The 24,154-nt window shown below is 45.0% G+C and overlaps 2 protein-coding genes across 4 annotated transcripts in view; both read right to left on the bottom strand.

Moving 5' to 3' along the window:
- The window catches only part of CRMP1 (collapsin response mediator protein 1), a 67,184-nt gene extending 55,518 nt beyond the window's left edge, over positions 1 to 11,666 (bottom strand). Inside the window, exon 1 of one of the 2 annotated variants that reach the window (XM_006128209.4) lies at positions 10,246 to 11,666. In XM_006128209.4, coding sequence (XP_006128271.1) covers positions 10,246 to 10,620 — 375 coding nt within the window. In that variant the 5' untranslated portion in view covers positions 10,621 to 11,666. Of the gene's footprint in view, positions 1 to 7,490; positions 7,793 to 10,245 lie in introns of those variants that run through there. The other variant, XM_006128210.5, reaches the window with a different exon arrangement.
- Positions 11,667 to 13,716: 2,050 nt separating this feature from the next.
- The window catches only part of C4H4orf50 (chromosome 4 C4orf50 homolog), a 113,069-nt gene continuing 102,631 nt past the window's right edge, over positions 13,717 to 24,154 (bottom strand). For both annotated transcript variants that reach the window (XM_089777800.1, XM_075930756.2), the window contains one exon: positions 13,717 to 18,453. The gene's annotated coding sequence lies outside the window, so the exon portion shown is untranslated. The remainder of the gene's footprint in view (positions 18,454 to 24,154) is intronic.

Here is a 24,154-nt window from a genome sequence, read left to right as displayed (position 1 = left end):
GGCTTGAAATTAAATAAAGGTTTCTAACCATCAACGGAGTCAAGTTCCAGAGCAGCCTTTCAAGGTAAGTGGTGGGGACAAGAAATGTAACTGGCTTCAAGACTGACCTGGACACGGTTATGTAGGAGATGGTTTGATGAATTGCCTACAATGGTATGTAACTGATCTGCAGTTACTAGCAGAAAATGTCTTAAGTCACTGGTGACTATGTGGGAGGGGGGAGGGAAGCTCTGAATTAGTACAGAGAATTCTTTCACAAGTAACTGGCAGGTGGGAATTGGCCATGTGCTCAGGATCTAACTCATTGCCATATCTGAGGTCAGGAAGGAATTTTCCCCTGGATCAGATTGTCAAACACACTGGGTGGGAGGGGGTCACCTTCCACCACAGCCTGGATCATCTGAACATTTAAACTAGTGGATTATCTGTAAATTAGAGTCTTAAAATCATGATTTGAGGACATCATCAACTCGGCCAGAGGTTATGGGTCTATTGGAGTGGGTGGGTGAGATTCTGTGACCTGCAATGTGCAGGTCAGAGTAGGTGATCTTGATGGTCCCTTCTGACCTTAAAAATCTATGAATCTAAGATAGATCCTGATGGATGTTTTCAGTTAACCCATCTCGAACATCAGTGATCAGTTTGAGAGGGTTATGTCACCAGAAAGAAAAATACCAGCTATGCTATTGTGATCTCTTTTCTGAATTATTGTCACCTGTTTCTCTCAAACTTGTATGCCTCTCAATTCTGCTCAATTCAGTCAATTCTACAACTAAAATGGTCATATTTGTCAATTGTTCTGACCATCTTCCTCTATTGGCTTCCGATCTCATTTTACATCAAATTCAAACTTCACTACTATATCTCATCTCTTGTCTCCTTGTATACCCTCACTACAATATATTCTATCAGCTCCACCTGGATTTCATCAGGGCCCTTCAACTCCTTTTTCCCACTGATGAATCCTGGCCACTGTTTGAACCACTGCTTTCTTCTAGAAGAGAGCCTCATCTATAATAGACCAAAGAAACCTCTCCCCTCTTGCCAGTCCTGCCTCACCCTTCATTTTCATGGCTAGTTATCCTCTACTTGCTGTACATCACCCACCTCCTATTAACTGAGCTCAGATGGGAACATAAAATAATTTAAAATGTAAATAAATCTTAGAACTAAATAATTTCTGTATCAGGCTTTTTGCTACTGTGTTACATCTCTTTTGCCTCTATTTTGTACAATTAAATTGGCAGTTCATCTAGGCAGAGACCTGGGAAATGCCAAGCACTATAGAAACATGGAAAATTGGCTAACAGGGAATATGATAGACGTTTATAAAATCATGACTAGGGTGCAGAAAGTAAATAAGGAAGTGTTATTTACTTCTTCGCATAACACAAGAACTAGGGGGTCACCAAATGAAATTAATAGGCAGCAAGTTTACAACAAACAAAAGTATCAGAGGGGTAGCCGTGTTAGTCTGGATGTGCAAAAGTGACAAAGAGTTCTGTAGCACCTTATAGACTAACAGATGTATTGGAGCATTAGCTTTCGTGGGCAAAGACCCACTTTGTCAGATGCATATTATCTGACATGCATCTGACGAAGTGGGTCTTTTTACACGAAAGCTTATGTTCCAATACATCTGTTAGTCTATAAGGTGCTACGAAACTCTTTGGCGCTTTAACAAAACAAAAGGACATTTTTCTTTACACAATGCACAGTCAACTTGTGGAACTCTTTGCCAGAGGATGTTGTGAAAGCCAAGACATTAACAGGGTTCAAAAAAGAGCTAGATAAATTCATGGAGATAGGTCCATCAATGGCAATTAGCCAAGATGGGCAGGAATGGTGTCTCTAGCTTCTGTTTGCCAGAAGCTGGGAAAGGGTGACAGGGGATGTATCACTTGATGATTATCTATTCTGTTCTTTCCCTCTTGGGCACCTGTCATTGGCCACTTGAAAAAAGGAAACTGAGCTAGATGAACCTTCGATCTGACACAATATGGCCACTATTACATTCTAAATTTAATAATGGACAGCAAACAATGATACACATTTCAATGCTTCATTGCATCATGGCAGACCTTGATTCCCCAGCTTTATTTCTGCTTCGCTCTGCAATGAAGAGATGTAGATTGTGATGTGTTGAAATACCAGGTCAAAAGTGATAGGCAGGTGCATGCACATAGGAGAAATCAATCCTACTTGAATGGGAGTGCAGCAGCACAGTCAACACATGCATCCTGCCTAGTACACAAGAAAAGTCTAAGAAGGGAATGTGCAGCGAACTATCCTATTTTTATGCTGAGAATCATGCTTAGGGACTTACTAATTTCATGTCCATGAAAAACACATCATGGACTGTGAAATCTGGTCTCCCCCATAAAAGCTTGTATTTTGTGTGCTTTTGCCCTATACAGATTTTACAGCGGAGACCAGTGTTTCTCAAGTGGGGGAGCCTGACCCAAAAGGAAATTTTAGGGGCTGCAACATTATTTTAGGGGGGAGGGGTCACAGTATTGCCACCCTTGCTTCTGAGCTGCCTTCAGATCTGGGTGGCTGGAGAACAATGACTGTTAGCCTGAAGCCCAGCTCTGAACACGGTGTCCCACGAGCAACAGCACAAAAGTAAGGGTAGCAATACCATACCATGCCACCCTTACTTCTGAGCTGCTGCCTTCAGAGCTGGGCACCTGCCCAGAGGGGGGTTGCTGACTGAAGGCCCACCTCTGCAGGCATCAATGGCAATACCATACCAGGCCATCCTTACTTCTGTGCTGCTGCTGGCAGCAGCTCTGCCTTCAGGGCTAAGCTCCCAGCCATCAGCCACTGCTCTCCAGCAGCTCAGCTCTGAAGGCAGCATTTCCACCAGCAGCAGCACAGAAGTAAGGGCAGCAGTGCTACAATGTCCCTTTCAATAACCTTGTAACATTCCCCCCCCCCCCCCCCCCCCCCCCGTCCACACGCACACTTTATTTTAGGGTCAGAGCTCCTACAATTACAACTTTTTGAAATCTCAGATTTAAATAGCTGATATAATGAAATTTATTATAGTTAATATCCTATGACCATAAAATTGACCAAAATGGACTGTGAATTTGGTAGGGCCCAAATCATGGTTAAGTAGATTTCTGAATAGACTTCTGGCCCATTCCCTCCCCCTCCTTTACTTTCACCTCAGGGTGAGAGCCCACCAAGGGTTTGGAATTTACTTCCACTTAGTGCGGAGGTCTAAACGTAGTACCTAAGTTTATTTGCACCTTTTCTCATCCTCTGCTTACACCTGCATGGAAACACAACCATGCTACATTCCCAGCTGTGTGCTCAGTGTCATTATTCATCATTTTATAGTCCCAGAAGTCTACTAGGTGTTTCAAAGATGACAGAAAGACAGAAGTCCAGATCCACAAAAGGTATTTAGGCTCCCAACTCCCATCAATTTCAGTGAGAGTTAGAAGACTAAGCACAAGTTGGGGTTAAAACTCTACCCACAAGTGTTTGCAATTCAGCAACTGTATTCTGCCACCTGTATGCTAAGTAGCACCATACCTCACCAGTAATTTCACAGATATGATACAAGGGGGAGAGATGAGTGTTGGGAAAAGTACAAAGAGGAAGGTTGAAGGTGACAACATGCTTACATGGTCCCTGCGTTTCAGTTGGTGCATAACACCGTATTTCAATTCAGAGTTTATTTTTAAAATATGGATAAAAAAAGGACCAAAAAGATGTAAGATAATATTTTTCACACGTTAATAAAGAACATAAGAATGGCCAGACTGGGTCAGACCAAAAAGCCATCTAGCTCAGTATCCTGTCTTCCTACAGTAGCAAATGCCAGGTGCCTCAGAGGGAAGGAACAGAACAACTAATAATCAAGTGATCCACCCCATCTCCCATTCCCAGCTTCTGTCAAAGAGAATAGGGACACCATCCCTGCCCATCCTGGCTCATATCCCTTGATGGAACTATCCTCCATAAACTCATCTAGTTCTTTTTAAAATCCTGTTATAGTTTTGGCCTTCAGAACATCACTGTGGGCATCGCAGAAAGGGTGAATTATCAGGAAGGATTAAAATGAGACAAGGGCATTGGCTTGTCAGATTAGACGACTGTTGTTCCATGCAAAGCAGGGATGCAAAGACATGGAGAGCTCATGGGACAAATGGATGAAAAGGGCATCAAAGTTGGTACTGCAAGCACTGTGCAGGAGCCAGAGAATGTTGCAGTAGGGGGCTAAGTGAGACAAGCAGGGAACAGCAAAATTATTTCCGTTGTCAGCTCCGAGTGAGTGTTCTATAGGTAGCAACATTTGTTCTGCTTTCCTATCATGATTTTGAGCCAGTGCCATGACCGATGAGACAGAATGATGCTTGGTTCCTGCACAAGGATAAACCTATAAGGGTGCTGGAACTAGAGGTGAGAGAGTGCAGCAGCACCTTCTGGCTTCAAGTGGTTTCCACCATATACAGTGTTTATTATTTGGTTCAATGACTTTCAGTCCCTCCACTGTCCAAATTGTGCCAACATCCCTGTATATGTAGCATACACACAGAGCCTGATATGTCAGTTCTTACCCATGGAAGGCTCCCTCTGAAGTCAGAGGAAGTTTTGTTTGGGTAATCATTGTAGAGATGGCCTTTGGTGAAGCAAGATTAAGGGGGAACATGATAGCGGTTTTCAAATATCTAAAAGGGTGTCACAAGGAGGAAGGAGAAAATTTGTTCCTCTTGGTTTCTGAGGACAGGACAAGGAGTAATGGGCTTAAAGTGCAGCAAGGGAGGTTTAGATTGGACATTAGGAAAAAATTCCTAACTGTCAGGGTGGTCAAATATTGGAATAAATTGCCAAGGGAGGTGGTGGAATCTCCCTCTCTGGAGATATTTAAGAACAGGTTAGATAGACATCTGTCAGGGATGGTGTAGACAGAGCTTGGTCCTGCCTTGAGGGCGGGGGGCTGGACTCGATGACCTCTCGAGGTCCCTTCCAGTCCTACTATTCTATGATTCTATGATTCTATGTGCTGGGAATAACAACAAACCATTTCTCAGAACCCTTTTGGAATCTTTGACAATTGACTGAACACGGCCAGCTCAGCCCCTTCCCCCACTAGGCATTGGAATGACATAGGCTGCTGAGGCCAGACTCTGCTTTGCTTGCACATCCAGATTTCCTCCTGACTTCTGTGAGAGTTTGGGACACAGGATTAGTACATCAGACCCAGTACTGAAAAACCACTGCAAAGCCTTCAGTAAGCAAGATTAAGGATCAAACTGTACTCCTCCAATAGCAAAATTCCAGATGATTCAATGAGAACAGAGCTGGAGGCAGGTCCCAAAGATAGGGTGGTGGTGGAATTAGAGATGCTACCAAAAGTGGTGTGGGTTGATTTTTTTGTTTGATAATTTTGCAATGAGTTCATTAATTTTATAAGAACCTTGGAGGCTTGAAGTGCAAATTGTACTTCTTTACTATTTTCCCCCTCTAGCTAATTTGCTAAAGTAGTTTATCTTATGGGCTATGTTCCTGTTAGTATTTTAAAGACATAGGCTCAGACACCTATTGCTAAATTGTTACAGGCTCAGACATCTCATATTAAATTGTAGGCTCTTCCGGGAAACATACACACTGCACAGGCAATGTACAGGGCCAAGACTACTTGTCTAATTTGCCCTTTTTTTAGGGGAAGAGCAAAAGACAGAGATTTTAAAAAAATACCATAAAATGTAGTTCAAGTTCTGGGCCTGACAGCTTGGGCTATGTTCTTGTTTTGCCTTTAATTTGGTAGAGTATACAGTCAAGATAGAAAAAGGGGAGGGAAAACAGAGGCAAAGTGAGCTGTATGAGCCTTCTGTGGAATGTTGGGACAGCTGGAAAGAGAACAGGGGGCTGTAGACTACCAGTCCAATGCCCTGGCCACTAGACCACACTGCCTCTTAAGCTTGACAAATCCTAAGCAGTTAGGCACTGCTTTACATGTTGGAACGTTCAATCAGGGGAGGATATTCCAGGTGATGGAATTTGAAAAAAAAGAACTAGAGCTATTTAAGCCTTTGTAAGCCTTGAAGTGTCTGCAAGTGCTGCCACACTGCCTGACATAATGTCTAGCAAGGTTCCTGCAGAGCAGTGAGAGCTGCTTAACAAGTGTACACACCTACATGTCAGCCCATCCTTTATCAATTAAAGTCTTGCATTAGGAGCTGGTCAGTTCCCAGGATGCCTGAGCTCTGCTCACTCCGGAAGAATAGCCCAAAGAAGTGGAAGCTACTTAGAGTGCCCCTCATTCTCTGCCTTTTATCTTTGCCCATGTGCTGCTGCAGCATCGAATCATCTCGCCCCATCGGATCCTATGTGTCCCTAATACACACATTTCTGCAAAAAAAACAACAAAGAGAGTGTGGGGGGGAGGGAGGAGGCTTTTGCGTCTGTAACCGAGCTTTCTGATCAGTGTCTGTGGCCTTTGGAGGGCGTGGGTCTTGTGATAGAATCAAAATGGTCGAATACACCAAGAGGTTACCCTCCCCCTCTCCCAGTTCATTAGAAGCTCGATTCTATTCTTTATCCGCAGCCAGTTCATCACCGTAGCTCCGAGGGGAACAATATGCAAGATGAAAGCACGCAGATCCCCCGGGCACGAAAGCCATCCTGCCAGGCTGTGCCAAGAGCCAACTGAAGGTCCCGGAGATTGGCGATTAACTCTTTGACTCCTGATCGCCTCGGTAATTGTTCTCAGAGCTCTATGAATAGCACGGGGAGATGCTGGCTCGCGCATCATGGCGCTCTTAGGTTTTCCTCCTTTTTAAATGCACTGCTGGCTTGCTGCCCTTCCGATACCCCCCCCACCCCCGGGAGGTTTTTTGCTCTGCACGCGAGAGAATTCTCTCTCTGCCTGAGCTGGGGAGGTTCCGGGGCTTTCAGAGCATTGTGCGCGCTGCCCGGGTCCCCTCCCTCTTTTGTTCTGCTTCCCATCAGTGGCTGACTCTCCCCAAGCCTAGCACCTTAGCAAGCACCGCCGCCGTTTCAGCGCCAAGCACGCCACCCCCTTCTTTTAATTTACTGCCGCTTCCCCCTAGCCTCCCTCCACACACACACACCCTGCCCGTCCCCAGGGGAGGAAAAAGCGCAATAAAACTGTGGATCTAGACCTGCCACCTCCCCTCCCCACTCCTCCCCAGATCCACTGCGATGATTTCCACCCCAGCGATCCCGCACAGAGACCTGGGGGGGGGAGGGGCACTCTCCTCTCCCCCTGCCCGCTGCTCAGCAGGGGCTCCCTCCAGCACAGCCGCTAATCGATCCGGATTTCGATCCGTGTGAACCCTGCTTCATTGCCATGCCCTCGCCCTGAAATCAACCAGCCGCCATAACCAGCTCTCCTCTCCACTCCCGCGCCTCTCCCTGCTCAGTGCCCTGGCGGAGCGGCAGGGCGCCCGCTCCGCCCTGTGGCTCCTGGGTCACCCCTCATCCCGCTCCGGGCCCTGGGCACCGCTTACCGTTATGTGCGGGATGCTCTTCTTGCCCTGGTAAGACATGCTGCCTCCTGCGCGCAGCGCCCCCGGGCACAGCACAATGCGGAGCTACCGGGCGGGGCAGAGCTCGGCAAGGGAGGCAGCGGTTCCTTGCCCGGAGCGGGGCGGCCCCGGCAAAGCGACCCCCCCTTTAGCGGGCGCAACAGCACAGGGGCGCGTCTCCTCCAGGGAGTTGGCCAGAGCTGCGCGCAGCGGCTGCAGCAGCGCCCTCCCGGCTGCAGAGCGGAGCAGGATTCGCTCGGCGCAACCCAGGAAGCGTTTCCTGCCCCTTCTGTCTCTTCCCCCCCGCCCCAACCCATCAATCCAGCCGTGGCCTCCAATACCGGGGCTGGGAAACGCCGTCCCCCCACCTAGCACCGGCCCCATTCCCAACGCCTGCTGCCCCGACTGCCTGTCTCTCAGGGCGAGGACAAAGCCCCGATGCCCCACGCCGTGTGCACGGCACTGCCTTGGCTGCCCCGAGACAGACCCAGGGGAAGCGCCTCCCCGCGCAGATGGGCTAGAGCAGGTGGGATCCACGTGGCTCTCCCTCACTGCAGAGGCCGCCACAGCTGGCGGATGGAAGCCTCGCCTTCCTCCGCATTTCACACACATTGTTCCCCGACTGGCTGCTGGCGGCTCCTTACGAGACCGCAGTCGGGGAAGCGGGCACATTGAGAGGTGAGACATTGCCCCAAAGTTTACACTCTTCCGGCCGCCCTTCCAGAAAACCAGCTCTGGCTCCGCGAGAAACTTAAATGGCTCGGAGTGCTTTGTAAAGTCCCTGCCACTTTTGTGTCATGGTCCCGCTTCGGAGCGGAAAGCTCCAACGCAGGCTGCTGAGAGGTGGGGTGTGAGCGAATGGGTGGAGTCGCTGCAGGGTCTCCTCCCAGCTGCCCAGGCCATTGTCTCAACATAGTTTATGGGACGAATTCTAACCTTTCCCCTCAATCCAGCCAAGCCATTACTAATTCGGAATCACGTGCTCACTTGTCAAGGCATAGTTGCGGGGCAAGTTAAAGTACATTTTCTTGCATGAAGTATGCACTTTAAAACAGGAGGCAGAACTAGGGAGGTACAAAGCACATGCAATGAGGCACCATCCCAGTGCAGAGAGGATTATTTTGACATAAAGATGAGGCAATGGATAGGAAATAGGGAAGGAAAGACAACTGGCTACACCTGTGTACAGCTGGCTACATCTAGGGCTTACTGGAAGCCCTCTGCGGTCAACCAGACCCCTATCCCGTTTCCCAAGTCACATATTTCATCTGGCACACAACCATACCTAATGACCAGTATGTTCTGCCCCGTGGCTACAAACCAGGAAAGTGTACTGCGTCCAGGCTCAAGAGAAGCAAAAGAGATTTTCGCTCCTATTTTAAAAGGAGAAAAACACATTGACAAATATTCTGGCTGTGTATAGTAAAAAGCCAAGTTCGGTGAAAAGTTTTTGTTTGTTGGGGGAGGGGAGCCTAGGGCAAATGTATTCAGAGATCTACTTTCCAAGTGGGAAAATAACTGCAAAGGCCTAGTTATTTAGATAGGGAAAATAGTATCTCCCAGGAAACCCGGACCACTGGGTGTTGTGATGTAGAGGTGTTTTATTCATGTTTCTGCCATAAGCTTCTATGCTACAGTCGGGGGACTGCCCAGGCTGCAAGAAGCTACTGGTTAAAGAACCCAGCTGCTTTTCTAATTCCCTAATTTATCTCGGTATAGTCTTTGTCCTGCTCCAATGAGTGGCGGCGGGGGACATAAAATCGCTTACCACCACGGAAATAGAGGGCAACCAATGCAGGAGGCAGGCCATTATCCGGTGCTTAGCTCAGCAGTACAAATATTAGACAATTATCGTCGCTTTAAAGAACATGCCTGAGCTTTGGGACCCCGTTCTGAGAGGTAACAGCTATAAACAACCCGTTAAGGATACAATGAAACCACAGGGGGATTCAGGTGGCTTGAGAGCAGCATTAAACGAGAACATCTTACGATCTAGGCAGGAACGAGGAGAGGGGTGGAGTTGGTGTATGAAGAGGTAGGTGGGAGTGTTTTCACTCCAGGGATAGGAAAAGTGAAACTGATGGCTCGCAGTTTAGGATAGGCCCCCAGCTCGGAAATTTCCGGTTAGGACTGAGCACCCTGCTTTGTTAGGCCGGGTGGCGCAATCCAATCCAGCAGTGTGAGATCTGCCAGTGTGTAGATTCTGAATACAGTCCCTTTTACAGAGCCATAAAGGTCTTAGATTAGAACACCAAAGTGTGTGTGTTCCACACTAGAATTTACAGGAGCCCCTTGCAAGGAATAGTTCCTAGAAGAAACCTGCCAAGACCCTTTGATATTTTTTGATCATTTAAATGTTTAAAAAGAAGCGGACGGAGTGACGTGCCCTGTTTCCGAAGATGCGTCATTCCCGAGCCCTGCTCTTGCTGCAGCAACAGCCTCCCGGGCCAGTTCTGTACACAGGCGACCTACAATGTCAAGCCTACCCTGGGATATATGGCAGCTCTGCTCAAAGGCCTGCATGAATACGAGTGATCCCTGCAATAGCCCGGGACCTACCAGCAAGCCGCAGTAATGCTCTGCAGCAGGGCTCGTGCTAGGAGCCCCACTCTCTTTGCTGCCGTGAGACTCTTGATGCCCGGGGCTGTCTGGAGCTGGAGCCATGAACGGTTCTCTCCTGCCAGCGCTCGGTATGGAGAGCCCCTGCCACCCTCTGTCTTCCTCCTCCGCACCTTACCTTCCCATTGTCCTGGCCCTGCAGCAGCTCTTTCCCCAGCGGGTATCTGATCTCGATGCCTGGGGTCTTGTCGTCCCGATCCCCGGGGGAGCTGATCACGGAGCCGGAGACCTCGCTGACATCGCTGGCGGTCTCACTGTAATTGTCCGCCCCATCCAGCATCATGTCGTGTCGGCTGCCGCTGCGCGGAGTCCGGGAGCCCTTTTTCCCCACGCTGTAGGCATCGAAGTCGATGGTTTTGTTCTCGTAGGCCCCCTCCACCGAGGCGAACATGCCGCCGTATTTCTGCCGCGGGGTCTGGGCCGTGGTGCCCGGCCTGGCCAGATACACTGGCAAGTCATCTTCCTTGTTCCAGTTCCTCTTTCTCTCGGCCATGCTCTCCCTCCGGCTCTCTCCCTCCCCCCAGCGCCTCTGCACCTGCCGCTACCGGGACAGGCGGCTGGTGACCATAAACACGAGTGATCGGCAGAGCGCAGGGGTAGAGCTGGGATGGAGGGTGGGAGCTGTCCCTTGGGGAGACACAAGCCCCCCACCCGCGGAGGGAAAGCTGGCGGGGGCGTTGAACCAGCCGGGGTAGGACGCAGCACGTGAAATAAAGTACAAAGAGCCCGGGGGAGAGGCTGGCAGCGCTCGGCGATTGGAAAGCCCTGGGCGAATAGGACCTCGCTGCACTAGCCCGCCAGTAGAAAGAGCGATCCAGGGGAGGGGAAAAGCCCCGCCGGTGCACACACCCCACTCTGCGCAAAGCGAGCCCTTCCTGGCTGCTCCTCCTGCCCCACTGCGGAGCACCTGCCGCTGCCGGGCTCGCAAGGCAGCGCTGGGAATGGAGTTGCGCCCCCGCCCCCTCCTCCTCCCACTCCCCGCTGTCTCCGGGGGAAGATACCGCGGTGCTGCCGCTCTTGGAGACACTAGTGCTCGCCAGCGGGGGGCGGAGGAGGGGATGGCGGTGCAGTGGGCACGTCCACAGCAAAGCAGTTGCCGGTACCGGCTCCGTCTGGTGCCAGATCGCGCCGGGCAGCCTCAATCTCTGTAGTAACTTTGGGTTGGCGGCTGCTCCCTCCCGCACTGCAGAAGCTGGTCAGTTGCAGCAGCGAAGCGGGGCCTTGCTTCTTTGGCAATAGGTGCAGGGGGGGGGGGGGAGGACAAGCCACGCGCAGCTCCGGGGTCCTGAGCAGGGAGGGGAAATCCGCTCCTCGCAGCCAGCGCCCTGCGCCTCTCGGGGGCCCGCAGCAGCTGCCAAGCGGGAGCGATCTCCGCTCGATCTCCCTGCCAGAGAGGCCGGAGTGGAGGCGGCGGTGAGACTGAAGCGTGCCAGGGAGGGAGCAGCCGCCGCTGCCAGCCCCTGACACGGAAGTAATCGCACGGGCGCTGGGGCGAACTGTGCTGCAAATCCTCCCCGCCAGCAGCGCTCTGCAGGGAGCGGCCGGGCTACTGCGCTAGGAGACCGCGCCTGCACTACTGCCCCAGGGAAGGGGGCGGGGAGGGGCGCTGACAAAAGGCTGGCGCGGCAGGAGCAGTATAAGGCAATGGCTAGCGCTACCCGCCTAGCCCGGCTTGCCAGAGCGCTGGGCTGGGAGCTGTCCCTTCAGCACCTCAATGCCCAGCCCAGCTGCAGGCCCCAGGCTGGGGCCCGGCAAGATTCGCGGCCCAGAGGCCCAAGTGCAGCTGTGCTGTCCGTAGAGAACCAGAGCGTGGATAGAATCGCACTGCAGTAAAGCGGACTTGCCCTGAGCAAGCGTCTGTTCTTAAGCCGTGCGGGGTCTGAGCCAGCAATAGAAAAAAACACCATTGGGCTTGCAACCAGGTAGATCCGCCCACACCGCCACATTCCCAACTACTTTACACACAGCATTTGAATGGATTTGCACCTTCTCATACCGAGGATGAATTGGGTCATATTTAAATAACCATGACTAATTTATTCGGGTAACGATTTTTTTTTAACTGCCAGTGCCGTGAATTATGACCCCGGTTTCCAAAGCATTCATGTAAAGCTGTCGCTGCTTTATGCAAATTAGTTCAAAAAGTCCTTTACTTCCTTAAGTAGATTTCAATTCCAAATGTGGTTTAAGGAAAGCAACTTAAAACAATTATATTTTTTTCTGGCACTCAAAGCAGTTTACATAAACCTTGGGAAATGCCTTTTGTACTGCAGCAGTTAGTTGCCTAAGGGATATTCTCTATGGCTCTGTGATAATACACTGGCACAAAATGCTGCTGAGATTGATGAACAGGCTAAGTGAAGCTGAAGCAGTTAATCACAAAAGCTATTTATTACCCACATGCAAGAAAACCGTAGAGGTTTGCTTTTATACAACAAACCACAACAAATAAACCCTTTATTTGTCTAAGGCCAAGCAAGCCATTTCTAGTGGGTCACAAACTGAAAACAATCCAAGACCAAATGTTCCACATGCCATAGGAGAGTGGAAGAGTAGAGGTGATATAATGTCCCCTCTAATTGAAGTTAATGGTAGAAGCCCCATAGCAGTCTGGGAAGAAGGTTCATTCATGAAAGTAGTGTTCTTATATATACACATTTCCATAGCTTGAAAATGTTTAGGAGGTAGTGATACAACATACCTAGTCCAGATATAATATTTCTCTCCTGAGGATTGGGAAATTGACTATATTGTATAGCTAGAGTATTCACTGCTGATAGTGAACTGACAGTTGTTAACCAACTGATTGTGCCAATCACATGGGAAGGAGTGAGATAGACAAACATACTCCCATATCTTCAGAGCTGGCTTTAATAAGAGTTGCATCTATTAATGCCCTATGCTGTGGAATATATTCCCAGGTTTGTGAGAAAATAATTAAAATTATTTCTAGGCCATGACTTACTGAAATACTTATCTTTTATTATTGGCCAAAATTGATTATTGTCTATGGTAGCATCAGGGCTTATTGAGCAAGGTGAACAAAATCAGTATATTACTCACATGGATAATAAATGTTAATATTCAGTAAAACATGAGGTTAATGGGTATACTATTAGGTACATTCTGAATGTCTTCTTCATAGATCTTAGGAAAGCTCCCCAGTAAAGTGTAAAGGTGTAATTGTTTCCTTTCTAATTCATATGCTAGTCAGGAGAGGAAATTAGACCTCCAGAAAAAACGTATTTACCATTGGTGGGCTAACCAGAAAGAGAGGTGAATATTTTTATTTTTCTAAAATCATCTAAAGGCACAAGGTATGTCCTCAATTGTATGTGTGATTGGTTAAAACCATTCAGACTTTTAGAATTGTTCTCACTTAGGAAGTGAACAGTACACACCTTTTGACTTATCTTCTAACATTTTCAGATGAGAATGGGAGTTCTCCCTGGTCCATAGTAACAAATAATGTACTACTGTAGAGTACCAGGCTCAAATTCCCTGCCAAAATCAAGTGTTTTTTAGAGTTTTATTTATACTGATACTATTTCAAAAGTTCTATTACCACACTGGAATGAATAACTAATAATTAAATGTTTTAAAGAAGTCTTTAATTTAAAATATGCATACATTTGAATATACAAAATTATGCAAATTATACCTTTAACTAACATAGAAAAATACATCTGGTTAACAAGATAAAATGTCAACATATTTTACACAATTTTAAGTGATAGTTACAAATCTGCAATAATCAGAAGTGAGACTTTGTGACTTCATTACAATGTTGTCTGTCTCCTCTCCTGTTACTTTGAAATTAACATATATGTACATTTAGTTAGATGTAGGAAATGTCCTAAAATGAAATTCATTGCTGAAAAATGTAAAACAAGATAAAAAAGATAATGGCGTCTTTTATGTTACTCAAGTGAAATCAATAAGCTGTTCCATTTTAATCCCCACTAATAGGGGTTTACAAACAACAGTGTCAAGCTTTTTGCATTTATTTACAACAATTTTAAAAAAGGATCCAGCTGAAATTTTTGAGTAATATATATCAAATTATGAAGCCCAAGTTTTTTTGTGCATTCTTGGGCACATTTTCAAACTGGTTCTAATTTGTCTCTCTAACAAACAGCTTTCATGAGTCCTAGTTAACATCTCACTGTTATACGGATGAAAAGCTGATACTTATATGGAGGTGCAGCTCAAAGGCCTCTCATCCATATTTTGTGTATCCAAGGTTCTCAGTTTAAGTTTGGTCCCAAGACATGAGAAAATATCCATCCTTTTCAATCCAAACAAATACTTATGAGTCTTTACTCTTTTCTTTAGTTTATACTAGCTTCATATTTTCAAAACAAAAGCCAGAAGCCTTATTTATAAACAAGCTACAAAATCTGTGCCACATTGAATCTTGGCATTTAGAGTATAAGCCAAGGAGTAATATTATTTACACATTTTCCAACTCCTTTTTTAGTCACAGGAAGCAGAAGATAACAACTTTTGGAGGCTTTATTTTTTGTTCCTGTCTGTATCCAAACCCTTAATCCATAATGAGTGAAATTCACCCCACACAAGACCACTTAAGATCCACTTAAAACTTTTAATTAGTGGTGCCTAAGGCATTGTGTAAGCTCTCTGCAAAGAAGCAAAGTTCACCTAATATAAATTAATCTCTCTCAACATAGAAAAACAAATCTAAACAGTTGGATGCTGACATATTTATATTTGGAAATCAGCTGCTGCACATGTACAATTACTCCTCTCATTGCAATTTACATTTATACGTCATATTAACATTGCAAGAATCCATGCAACATAAAACAATAGTGAGTATAGATTTACACCACAGACAGTAACATCTCTACATCAAGTCAAGCCTCTATTGTTTCCTTAGTTCCTTTCTCTTTGATCACATTTTGTCCCTGCTGTGCATAGGCAGTGATAGATATTTATCTATCGTATGTGCTACACTTCCTATGCTCAAGTAAAAGTCAGGGTGAAATCTTCACCCATAGACTTCAATAGAAGCTGGATTTATGCAGCACATCTGAGATAAGCTAAACTTTCTTTGTTGGTTTGACTCCAACTTTAACATTCCTAATTGACTGATAATGACTTATATCATGGATTCCACTGGTAGAATTTGAATTAGATGTTTTAATTTTGTATAGTACTTTGGAAACAGCAGTAGATTCTGTAACCTAGGATATGTAAAGGGACAAAAATTCCTGACAACAATACCATGTCTACAGGTATTATTATAATGCAAATATGCTTGGAGTCCAAGGCACACTATGTCTTAAAGCAGTGGTCTTCAACCTTTTTAAGCACAAGAGCAACCTTTTTAAGCACATCACTCCCGGATCTACCTCAAACCCAGATACCCTTGCCCTGCCTTCTTCCCTGTGGCCCTGCATCTACACCATCCTTTCTCCAGGGCTCTGCCCTGCTCACTCTGTGGAAATGGGGGGCATGTAAAGGAAAAGGGGGACACTCTGACTTCAGTGCCCCCTCCTCCACTTCTTCCACCCTGCACAGCAAGCAGGAGGTTCCTGGCGGAAGCTCCATGACAGGGCAGGAGCAGCACAACATGGGGGGAGAGGCAGTTGAAGACAGCCTCCCACCAAACCAGTCAGGATCACCTGTCAGATGCTCCAGGATCTATCAGTAGATCCCAATCAACTGGTTGGTGACCACTGTCATAAAGGAATTCTAGTGAAGCAGGAAAGAGGTCTGAACAACTTACTATAATCCCAAGGTCTGTTCCCCCTCTGCATCCTTAAGGCACTAAAGAATTTCCAGAGGATTACCTGCAAAAGCCAACATGCACATGTTTTTCCCACCAATGCAAATTAAAAATATTAAAATCCATCGTCTACATACTATAAATACAGCGCTCTGCAACTATATTTCAGTTATGAAATATAGTTGAAACTTGCCACTTGTTAAAGGCCACAGACCAAAAAAATCAATGATGCCTGAATAGGAGCTTTATTTTGAGAATTATACTATGTATATAAAATATTTCCTAGGCAATTGTATTAGCATATATTTCATATAATTATTATTCAGTGATAAATCACTCTGCTTTCTGCATCTGTCAACTTCGTTGATGCAAATAACAGAATACAATTTTCCAAGGTGATGCAAGTACCATTAGTAGATTAGAAATGTCGTGAGTTATATTTTAACATCTTGCAATGCTCTACACAGTCGAAGGTATGGTAATAAGTGATTTAAGAAATAAACTGTATTATATATGTAAAAAGCTCCAATTTGTCAATTTGGTGTATTTTGTTCAAAGTAAGAAGAAAGAGGTGCATTTACATAAAAGGATTTACTAGCAGTATCTTAATATTTTAATTGCAATTAATTTGGTGAGAAAATATTATGTATATAAATCAAGTCAACCCAAACACCCAGTTCTGCAGACTAAGAAGCAGTTTACCATACACAAGAAAAACAGCACCTTGTCAAATACAGGTGTTCTATTTTATCCTTCTTGAATTTATCACACATATAAGCAGGTCAGACTACTAAAGAGAGAGGCAAAAATAGTTGTCCTGTCCTGCACAAAGTTTGCTTAGTGAAAACATTTTGAACTGAACAAATTCTATAACTAGACACCTTTTTTTCTGCTCACTGCAAGGTAATCGGGGGAAAAAAATCATTATACTCCCTGCCTAACCACAATCCACAAACTCACATTAATAGTGTTGATGCTTTATTATAATAATTTGAGCTAAAGATGAGATTTCAATTCCAAATCTCCCGACACACAGAATGATCCACCCATCTACTAGTTTAAGGAGCTAATAGGCTTTTATAATACTGGAAGACACTTCTGATATTAGGAGGTGTGCAATATAAGAAAGGTGAATGTGACGTGCCACAAAAGAAGCATAGCACAATCTATATTCCTTATACTAATCACTTTTTTACATCAAGTGAATGGCTGAAAGCCTGAGATGCTAAAACAATGGACAAGGTCATTATCAACATTTGTATTTCATAATGAGAGATTTCATAAATGGCAGGAAACCTGCATTATGTCTTAGTTTAACACTTCATTCAAAAATAAGAACTGGGGCTAATTGTATGCATGTTTTGCAAATGATATATGTGCAGCTTCTCTTCAGGGGGTACAGTACACTAACGGCAAGAAACCCACATATGACACAGATTTATTTTAAGAGCACTTACTAGTAGTAAAGCTGCAAATGTTGCCATGCCAACTTGTCATCTATTGCTAATCATAATCTAAAAATGCACATGAAATTAATCTGACATGGGTTTCCTTATTATATTAGCCTTATACCTTCCCTCAAAGAATTTCTGAAATTACTGTGAGCCTAATCACTGTAGAGATCAGCACATTCTAAAGATTAGGTCAAATAAAATAAAATAAAGATTGCAAAATAGTTATTGAAACAAGACAGCACATTACATTAAGAGGGACAGTTATGTAATTTAGTATCCAATTTTGCTCCCATTCAATCAATGGGAGTTTTGTTATTGAATTCACTAAGAACATGAGTAAGCCATTGAAGTAGAACTGTAGACACTCACTTACACCCCAGTTTATCATGTGCAAGTACATCCAATGTATCTGCATGTGCAGACAGCTACTCGTACTTACAAATAGGTACATGAATACTAATAACATGCACTTACTCACTTTGGACACATCAGCATGTGGTCTGCATTCATTATTACCAGTTTGTGGGCACATACAGAATCTGATCCAACAAAGCATGTAAGCATGCAGAGAATACACTGGAATTCAAAGAGACTGTTCACATAAGCAGATACTACCTTCACTCCTGTGCTTTGCTGAATTAGGGCCATAGGGCACAATCCTTCCAACATCCGAGTGCCTAAAAATCTGGGATGAGTATGACACTTTCCAGCTGATGCTGAAGACACTCAGCACTTTGCCAAAATGATTCCATCTACTGCCCTATCCTGAGAGGTTCTAAGCACCCTGAACTCCCATAAAAGCCAGGGGGATTGAGGTCCCATATGACCCTTATACATGTAAGCTCCCAATAATCACACATGTAGGTATCCAAAGGTTGAGATTTAAGTAAAACATGAGAATTTCATAAGAATGCATTAAAATATTAAGATTTCTGTAACAGATTTGTATTTGATTGGTTTGCATCACCAACTTCCAGTCAAGCACAAGAGTCAGCAAGTCATTGTGGCTTCTCAGCTTTTTCCTTAGAGAAACAGCCATGCCAGCTGCCAGACTAGACACACTCTCTGTGATCCTTCAGCACTGCTTTGCTTTTTCTTTGTGTATCTGATTCATTCTTCCCTGTGTATAAAGAAAAAAAAAGGAAAACCACAAACAAATAACTATAATGCCATGAAATAAATATGCAGCTGGAGTTCCACATTTTATTTATACAGGGATGTTATTCAAGAAAGGACAAGACAAAACATTTGCTAATAAACATTACATTAGTTCTGTTCTTGTACACAGCATGTCTTGGCATTCATAGGACTTACAAACACTAGGCAGACTATGATCAGTGGCAATATTGACTGGTTTGGAGACAACACAAATACACTGAAAATGGAGTTAACCTGAATACTTGCCTTCTCTATCCAACACAGGAAGTCTTAGGGTAGGAGATTTCTTCTTAATCGTGCTCAGATCACTACCCCCTTTTCAATACTAGGGCCTACGTAGCAATGTGGAAAGGACAGTATGGTCACAATCTCTTGACACCAGTCTGTCATTCCCAAATTGAGATCTCCTGAAGTACGATTAACTATGTTAAAGATTTTTTTTTAAGTGGAACTCATTCCTATGCAGAAGGCTAGCACAAATTCAACAAGCACGTACATCTCACTGTTTAAATCCTCAAAATAGGGAGCACTTAAGTGGTTCATAGCCCTTGAGCTGGATACCTCAGTGCTGAGCAAGGGAGCAGTCCTGATTTTTTGAAGTACAGGCATCCTGCCCCTACTAGCATGATCTCACAGATACAGTGCTTGTGAGGTCCCAGTGTGTGGAGGACACCATTTTATTCTACAAAATGGCATCCTCCATGAGGCTGCAAAGAGGATGCCATTTCGTTTCTGTTTAATTGCTGGAAGGCCATTCCAGCCTCACTACACCACTGTGCTGAGTGGTCACATAGGCTCAGATTGGCACAGATACATTGGCACACTGCCACTGACCATTACAATACTCAACTTTTAGGCATCTAGAAAATTAGAGGAAGATAAAGCAAACTACCAAGTTTTAGTTATGCACCTATGCACCCTCTGCCAGGAAAGAGGAAAACATGATGCCTTAAAATGAAATTCACAAAAGCCAGCCCAGCAGGCAAGGGTCTGACTTGGCTAGACAATGGGGGATGTTAGTGAAGGGCATCTAAGCCCCACCCCTTTCATGAATGTAGGCACTTACTGTCAGGCTGCAGGGAGCCTACCTTTGCTAATGATTCCCAGATGGGAACCCCTCTCCTGGAGTCATGTGGTTAGGCACTTATGCTGCTTCTTGTGCAAATATGTTAGACAGGCACCCCACACTGCATAAAGCAGCTGGAGGTGGTGGCTGGCATGCCCACCTTATAACTGCTTGTTCACATGCCTGGGATGTGAAAGACTCAGTTCAATTCCCCTCTGCCGGGGAGAAAAGTTTTGAACAGGCCTCTCCAAACTGCCAGGAGTATATTCTAACCACTAAGCTATGGGATGGCCTGATGTAAATTATCCTCAATCTCTCCTGTTAACTCTGTTCTGCAATGAATAATTGAAGTGCGATTAGAATCACAGAGTTTAAGGCCACAAAATCCTATAGCCAGTGGCTTGGGTATTCACCTGAGACGTAAAAGACCCCTATTCAAATCTTTTCTCCCCATCAGTGAGAAAGGAGAACTGAAGTTGGATCTCCCAAATCCCAGTCAGCTACCCAAACACATTGGGCTAAAAGTTATGTGATGATTAATACCACTATCGTCGTCTTCTCTGGGCAGACTTTGAGTGGGAGCTAATCCAGAAGATAGCATAAGAGCACCCCTCCTGGATTGGACCCTTCATGTGAATTAGAAGGCCAAATGCCTATTTTTCTTGGTTCATGAATTGTTGTGGGGCTTAGGGAAAAAATAGGCATCTGGATGCCTACGGTGAGGTAACAGTGAGTGTGCTCAAAAGCAGAAAATTAATTACCTAGAGAAAGTTTACCCTGAAAACTTAGATGCCAAGCAAGTTTAGGTGCCTACAGAGTTTGGTCAGAGTTCTGTGAATCACAGTGGACCATAAAACGGGCTTAGGAACTTAAACACTGATTTAGATACCTAAATTGGGAGTTTAGGCACCTAAGTACCTTCGGGATACCCAGCAGTGCTCTGGAGTTTTCATCTACCTTCCACCTCCATCTTGGGCCCCTAATAACACATCAGTTATTAAAACCCATGCCAAAAACCTTCTGAAGACATGGTCTCAGGACAAAGTAGAGCAAAAGCTGGATCTAGGCTATACACAACCTTTGAGATGGTTTTCCTCTTTAAGTACACATAGACTTATGGAATTCCTTCTCATCTCCAGAACAAATAGAGCTCAGCTGGTAAGCAAGCTGCTATGAAAACAGTCTTTTGGGGCTTCCTTTTTCCTTTGGAGATTTCTTCTTTGGATTACAGCCTAGAAACATACTTACAACATATTAGATACTACAGCACTCACTGCTGAGAACAACCAGGAGATGTTTTCATGTCACCATGCACCCTGGTATCATCAGGGTGTATTTGGTAATTACTAACCCAGAGAAGTATCTTTTATGTTAGTGGCCGAGTTTAACATTTTGAAATCAGCCTGCAGAATAATTTTTCACTCACTTCCTTTTACAAAGCCTCTCCATTGTGATTTCATCATCATGCACAGGACCAACCTGAGGATTTGGGGGAGGATCAGTAAGATGATTATATGGCCCTCTCAACATGTAGTCTCGCTTTTAGAATATAAAGAGGTTGCTCTGAGGCTGCTGTTCTTCTGAAGAGGTGCCCAGCAGTTTGCACGGGAATCAGAATTCTCCGCACTGATTAACCTTTTTAAAGGGAAGATTGTCAAAACAGGTGGGAGGTTTTGGTACTTTCATGTCCAACATATTCTATTAATCTCCCTTCAATTATCACTGTTCTCTCTTCCTTTAATAGCATCTCCTCCTTTTCTCTATCATCTCTTTCTCATGGTTATTCCATCCTATTTTGCATTGTGTAACCCTGCTACTCTTTCTATTTCTTCCTTGATTCTCTTTGTTCTTTTTGCCACCTTTGCTCTTTATCTTGCTGGAATTTCTGCTGCTCACCAATATTCCATTATTTTTCCCCGCTGATCCTTTTGGTAACATATGCCATTATTAGAGTTCTGAGCAACTATTAAACAATTAGTCCTCACAGCTGTCTTCTCAAATAGGTATTGTATTTTTGTACATGGTTTGTGGTTAGGGAAAGAAGCATTTATAGGGCTGTTTTATCAGATGATAATACCGACTAAACATCTGCAATGTGGTTAGACACATGAGTGAGGCTTTCATCAGTGCACAGCACTCAGAAGATGACTGATTTCAAGGATCCTGATATTTGTACTTCCGGTATACTGAAAGAGACTGGCTCCATATTTTTTTGTTTGTGCTAATGCACATTCTTGGGTAATGATGCAAAGGCACTAAACTCTTTCTCTTTTACATTCTATTCTAAGGGCAATCAATTCTAGTCATCACAATACAGAACTGCAAGTGCAGATGGTCATTAAACAATACAGAACTGCAAGTGCAGTGCCATTTTCTCTTTGACACTGAAATCCTGAAGAAACTCTTATAAGCTAAAAGATAAGATTGTGCAATCCTATCCCTGCACCCTATCAACATTTTAGGACATCGTAAGAGAGACACAAGAAGATTTATTCACAAATGAGAAATAAGATTAGATCACTGAATGGGATTGGGATAAAATAATATCCATGAAATCATGATGATTAGTAGAAAGATAAGACTGCCCAAAGCTGAATGGAAGCTTGTCTCTGCTTGGTGAATTGCAGATATTTTAAGAGGAGCATATTTTTACATAAAGATTATCTAGGATTGCTATTTGGATAATTTTCCACATAATAAAAGCAAGGGACAGCTTTAATTTCCTCACCTGACATCCCCCAAACCTTTAATGACCTGTGTTTGTGAATTGTTTGCATTTATTGGTGCCAGCTGTTCCCTGCACCTCCTCCCTCAATGTACTTTACCTGTGAAACATTTATCAAAATGTCTGCAGGAAATATAATGTGAAAGGGTGTCAAGATTTCCTGCCCCTGAAAATCTCCTTTCTTGTGGAATTTCAGGTGAGTGACTTGGATGGGGCCAGAGAGCACCTCCTGCTGGCCCAGTGAGTGCCTGTATTCTGTTTTGCGCCGCTTGCCTGTAGTAAATCCTCTTGACAATGCAGGTTTTAACTGACTCAGCCCTCTGGACAAGTCACACACAGATCCTATTTATGCAACATAACAGACCCCTTCCAGGGCACAAGTCCAACAGGGCCTATTACAGTCCCTGCAGGGCCATCTTGGGCTCACATCTCAAACCGTTCACAGGAGCTACCAAAGTACCCCCTTTTATAGTCAGCCTCTTCTGGGCTTGCTCTAGTCTAGTCCCTGCTCTGATATGGAGGGGTGCCCCCTAAGCTTCCTCTTTACCTTTGGCAGCCATTCTCTGACCCAACTCTCTAGCTTACTCACTATGTCAGTTTAGTCCCCTTTCTGGGGATTAAAGGATGGAGGTTATCCATGTCTACAAATAGTGACCACCTTCTGGGATTTCTTTCCCTTCTATGAACCCATGTATACTCCCTTGCTAGGGCTTTGGCTATTCTACCTGGGTATGTCTAGACTACAGGGTTTTGTCAACCGAAGTTTTGTCGACAGATACTGTCGACAAAGCTTCTGTCGACAAAGAGCGTCTAGACTGCAGCCAGTTCTGTCGACAAAGCAAGCCATTTTGTCGACATAACAGTGTGGACGCAAAGGACAGTGTAGATGCAATGCCTTCTATCGACAGAACTCTGTCGATAAAAGGCGTTATTCCTCATAGAATGAGGTTTACATACATCGACAAAACTGCTGAGTTTTGTCGACGTTATGTCGACATAACTCAAAGGCAGTGTGGACGCAGGTATAGTTTTGTTGACAAAAGTCCACTTCTGTCGACAAAACCCTGTAGTCTAGACACACTCCCTGGGGCTGTGTCCAGACTCAGGGGTTTTTTCGAAAAAAGTAGCCTTTTTTTGAAAAAACTTCACCTGCGTCCAGACTCAAGCCACGTTCTTTCGAAATTAAATCGAAAGAACGCGGCTTTTCTTTCGATGGCGGTAAACCTAATTCTACGAGGAAGAACGCCTTCTTTCGAAAGTTCCTCTTTCGAAAGAAGGCGTTCTTGAATGTAAATAGGGCTTCCTCGAAAGAGAGCATCCAGACTCGCTGGGTGCTTTCTTTCGAAAAAGCAAGCCGCTTTTTCGAAAGTTCCGCGTGTAGTCTAGACGCGCTCTTTCGAAAGAGGCTTGCAGTCTAGACATAGCCTGTGTGGAGAGACCTGTGCCAATCTAGGGACCCTACAATTAGCAGCTACCTGTTGTATCCATTTTAACTCTGCTGCCATTGCTTCCTGAGACACTTCTCCACAGCTGCAGCCTTACCTTCACCCTTGGCTCAGGCCTAAAGATCTCATTTGCATGCTGGCAGTTAGCCAGAAGCAACCCCCCTTGCTTCTCTGATCCCTAGTAGCCACAGCTCTGTCCAGATCATGGAACAAGCCTTCCTCTGGCTCCAGTCAGCAACTGACTGCTCCATCCAGTTGCTCCTTTTATATCAGCCTATTGGAGTCTGATTAGCTGCTCCTTGCAGCCTCTCTCTAATTGGCTGCTTCCCCCACAGTCACTCTAGGTCTGGAGGACACACCTTCACTGCTCCTCTTCTGGAGTGGAACAAGCCTGCAAAGCTCCAGTGTTGGGGGAGGGGAATGTCTC

The sequence above is a fragment of the Pelodiscus sinensis genome, chromosome 4 (assembly GCF_052426305.1).
Source record: "Pelodiscus sinensis isolate ZL-2025 chromosome 4, ASM5242630v1, whole genome shotgun sequence".
NCBI lineage: Eukaryota > Metazoa > Chordata > Testudines > Trionychidae > Pelodiscus > Pelodiscus sinensis.
The sequence above is the reverse complement of the archived record's forward strand: the minus strand, read 5'-3'. Positions and strand labels throughout refer to the sequence as shown.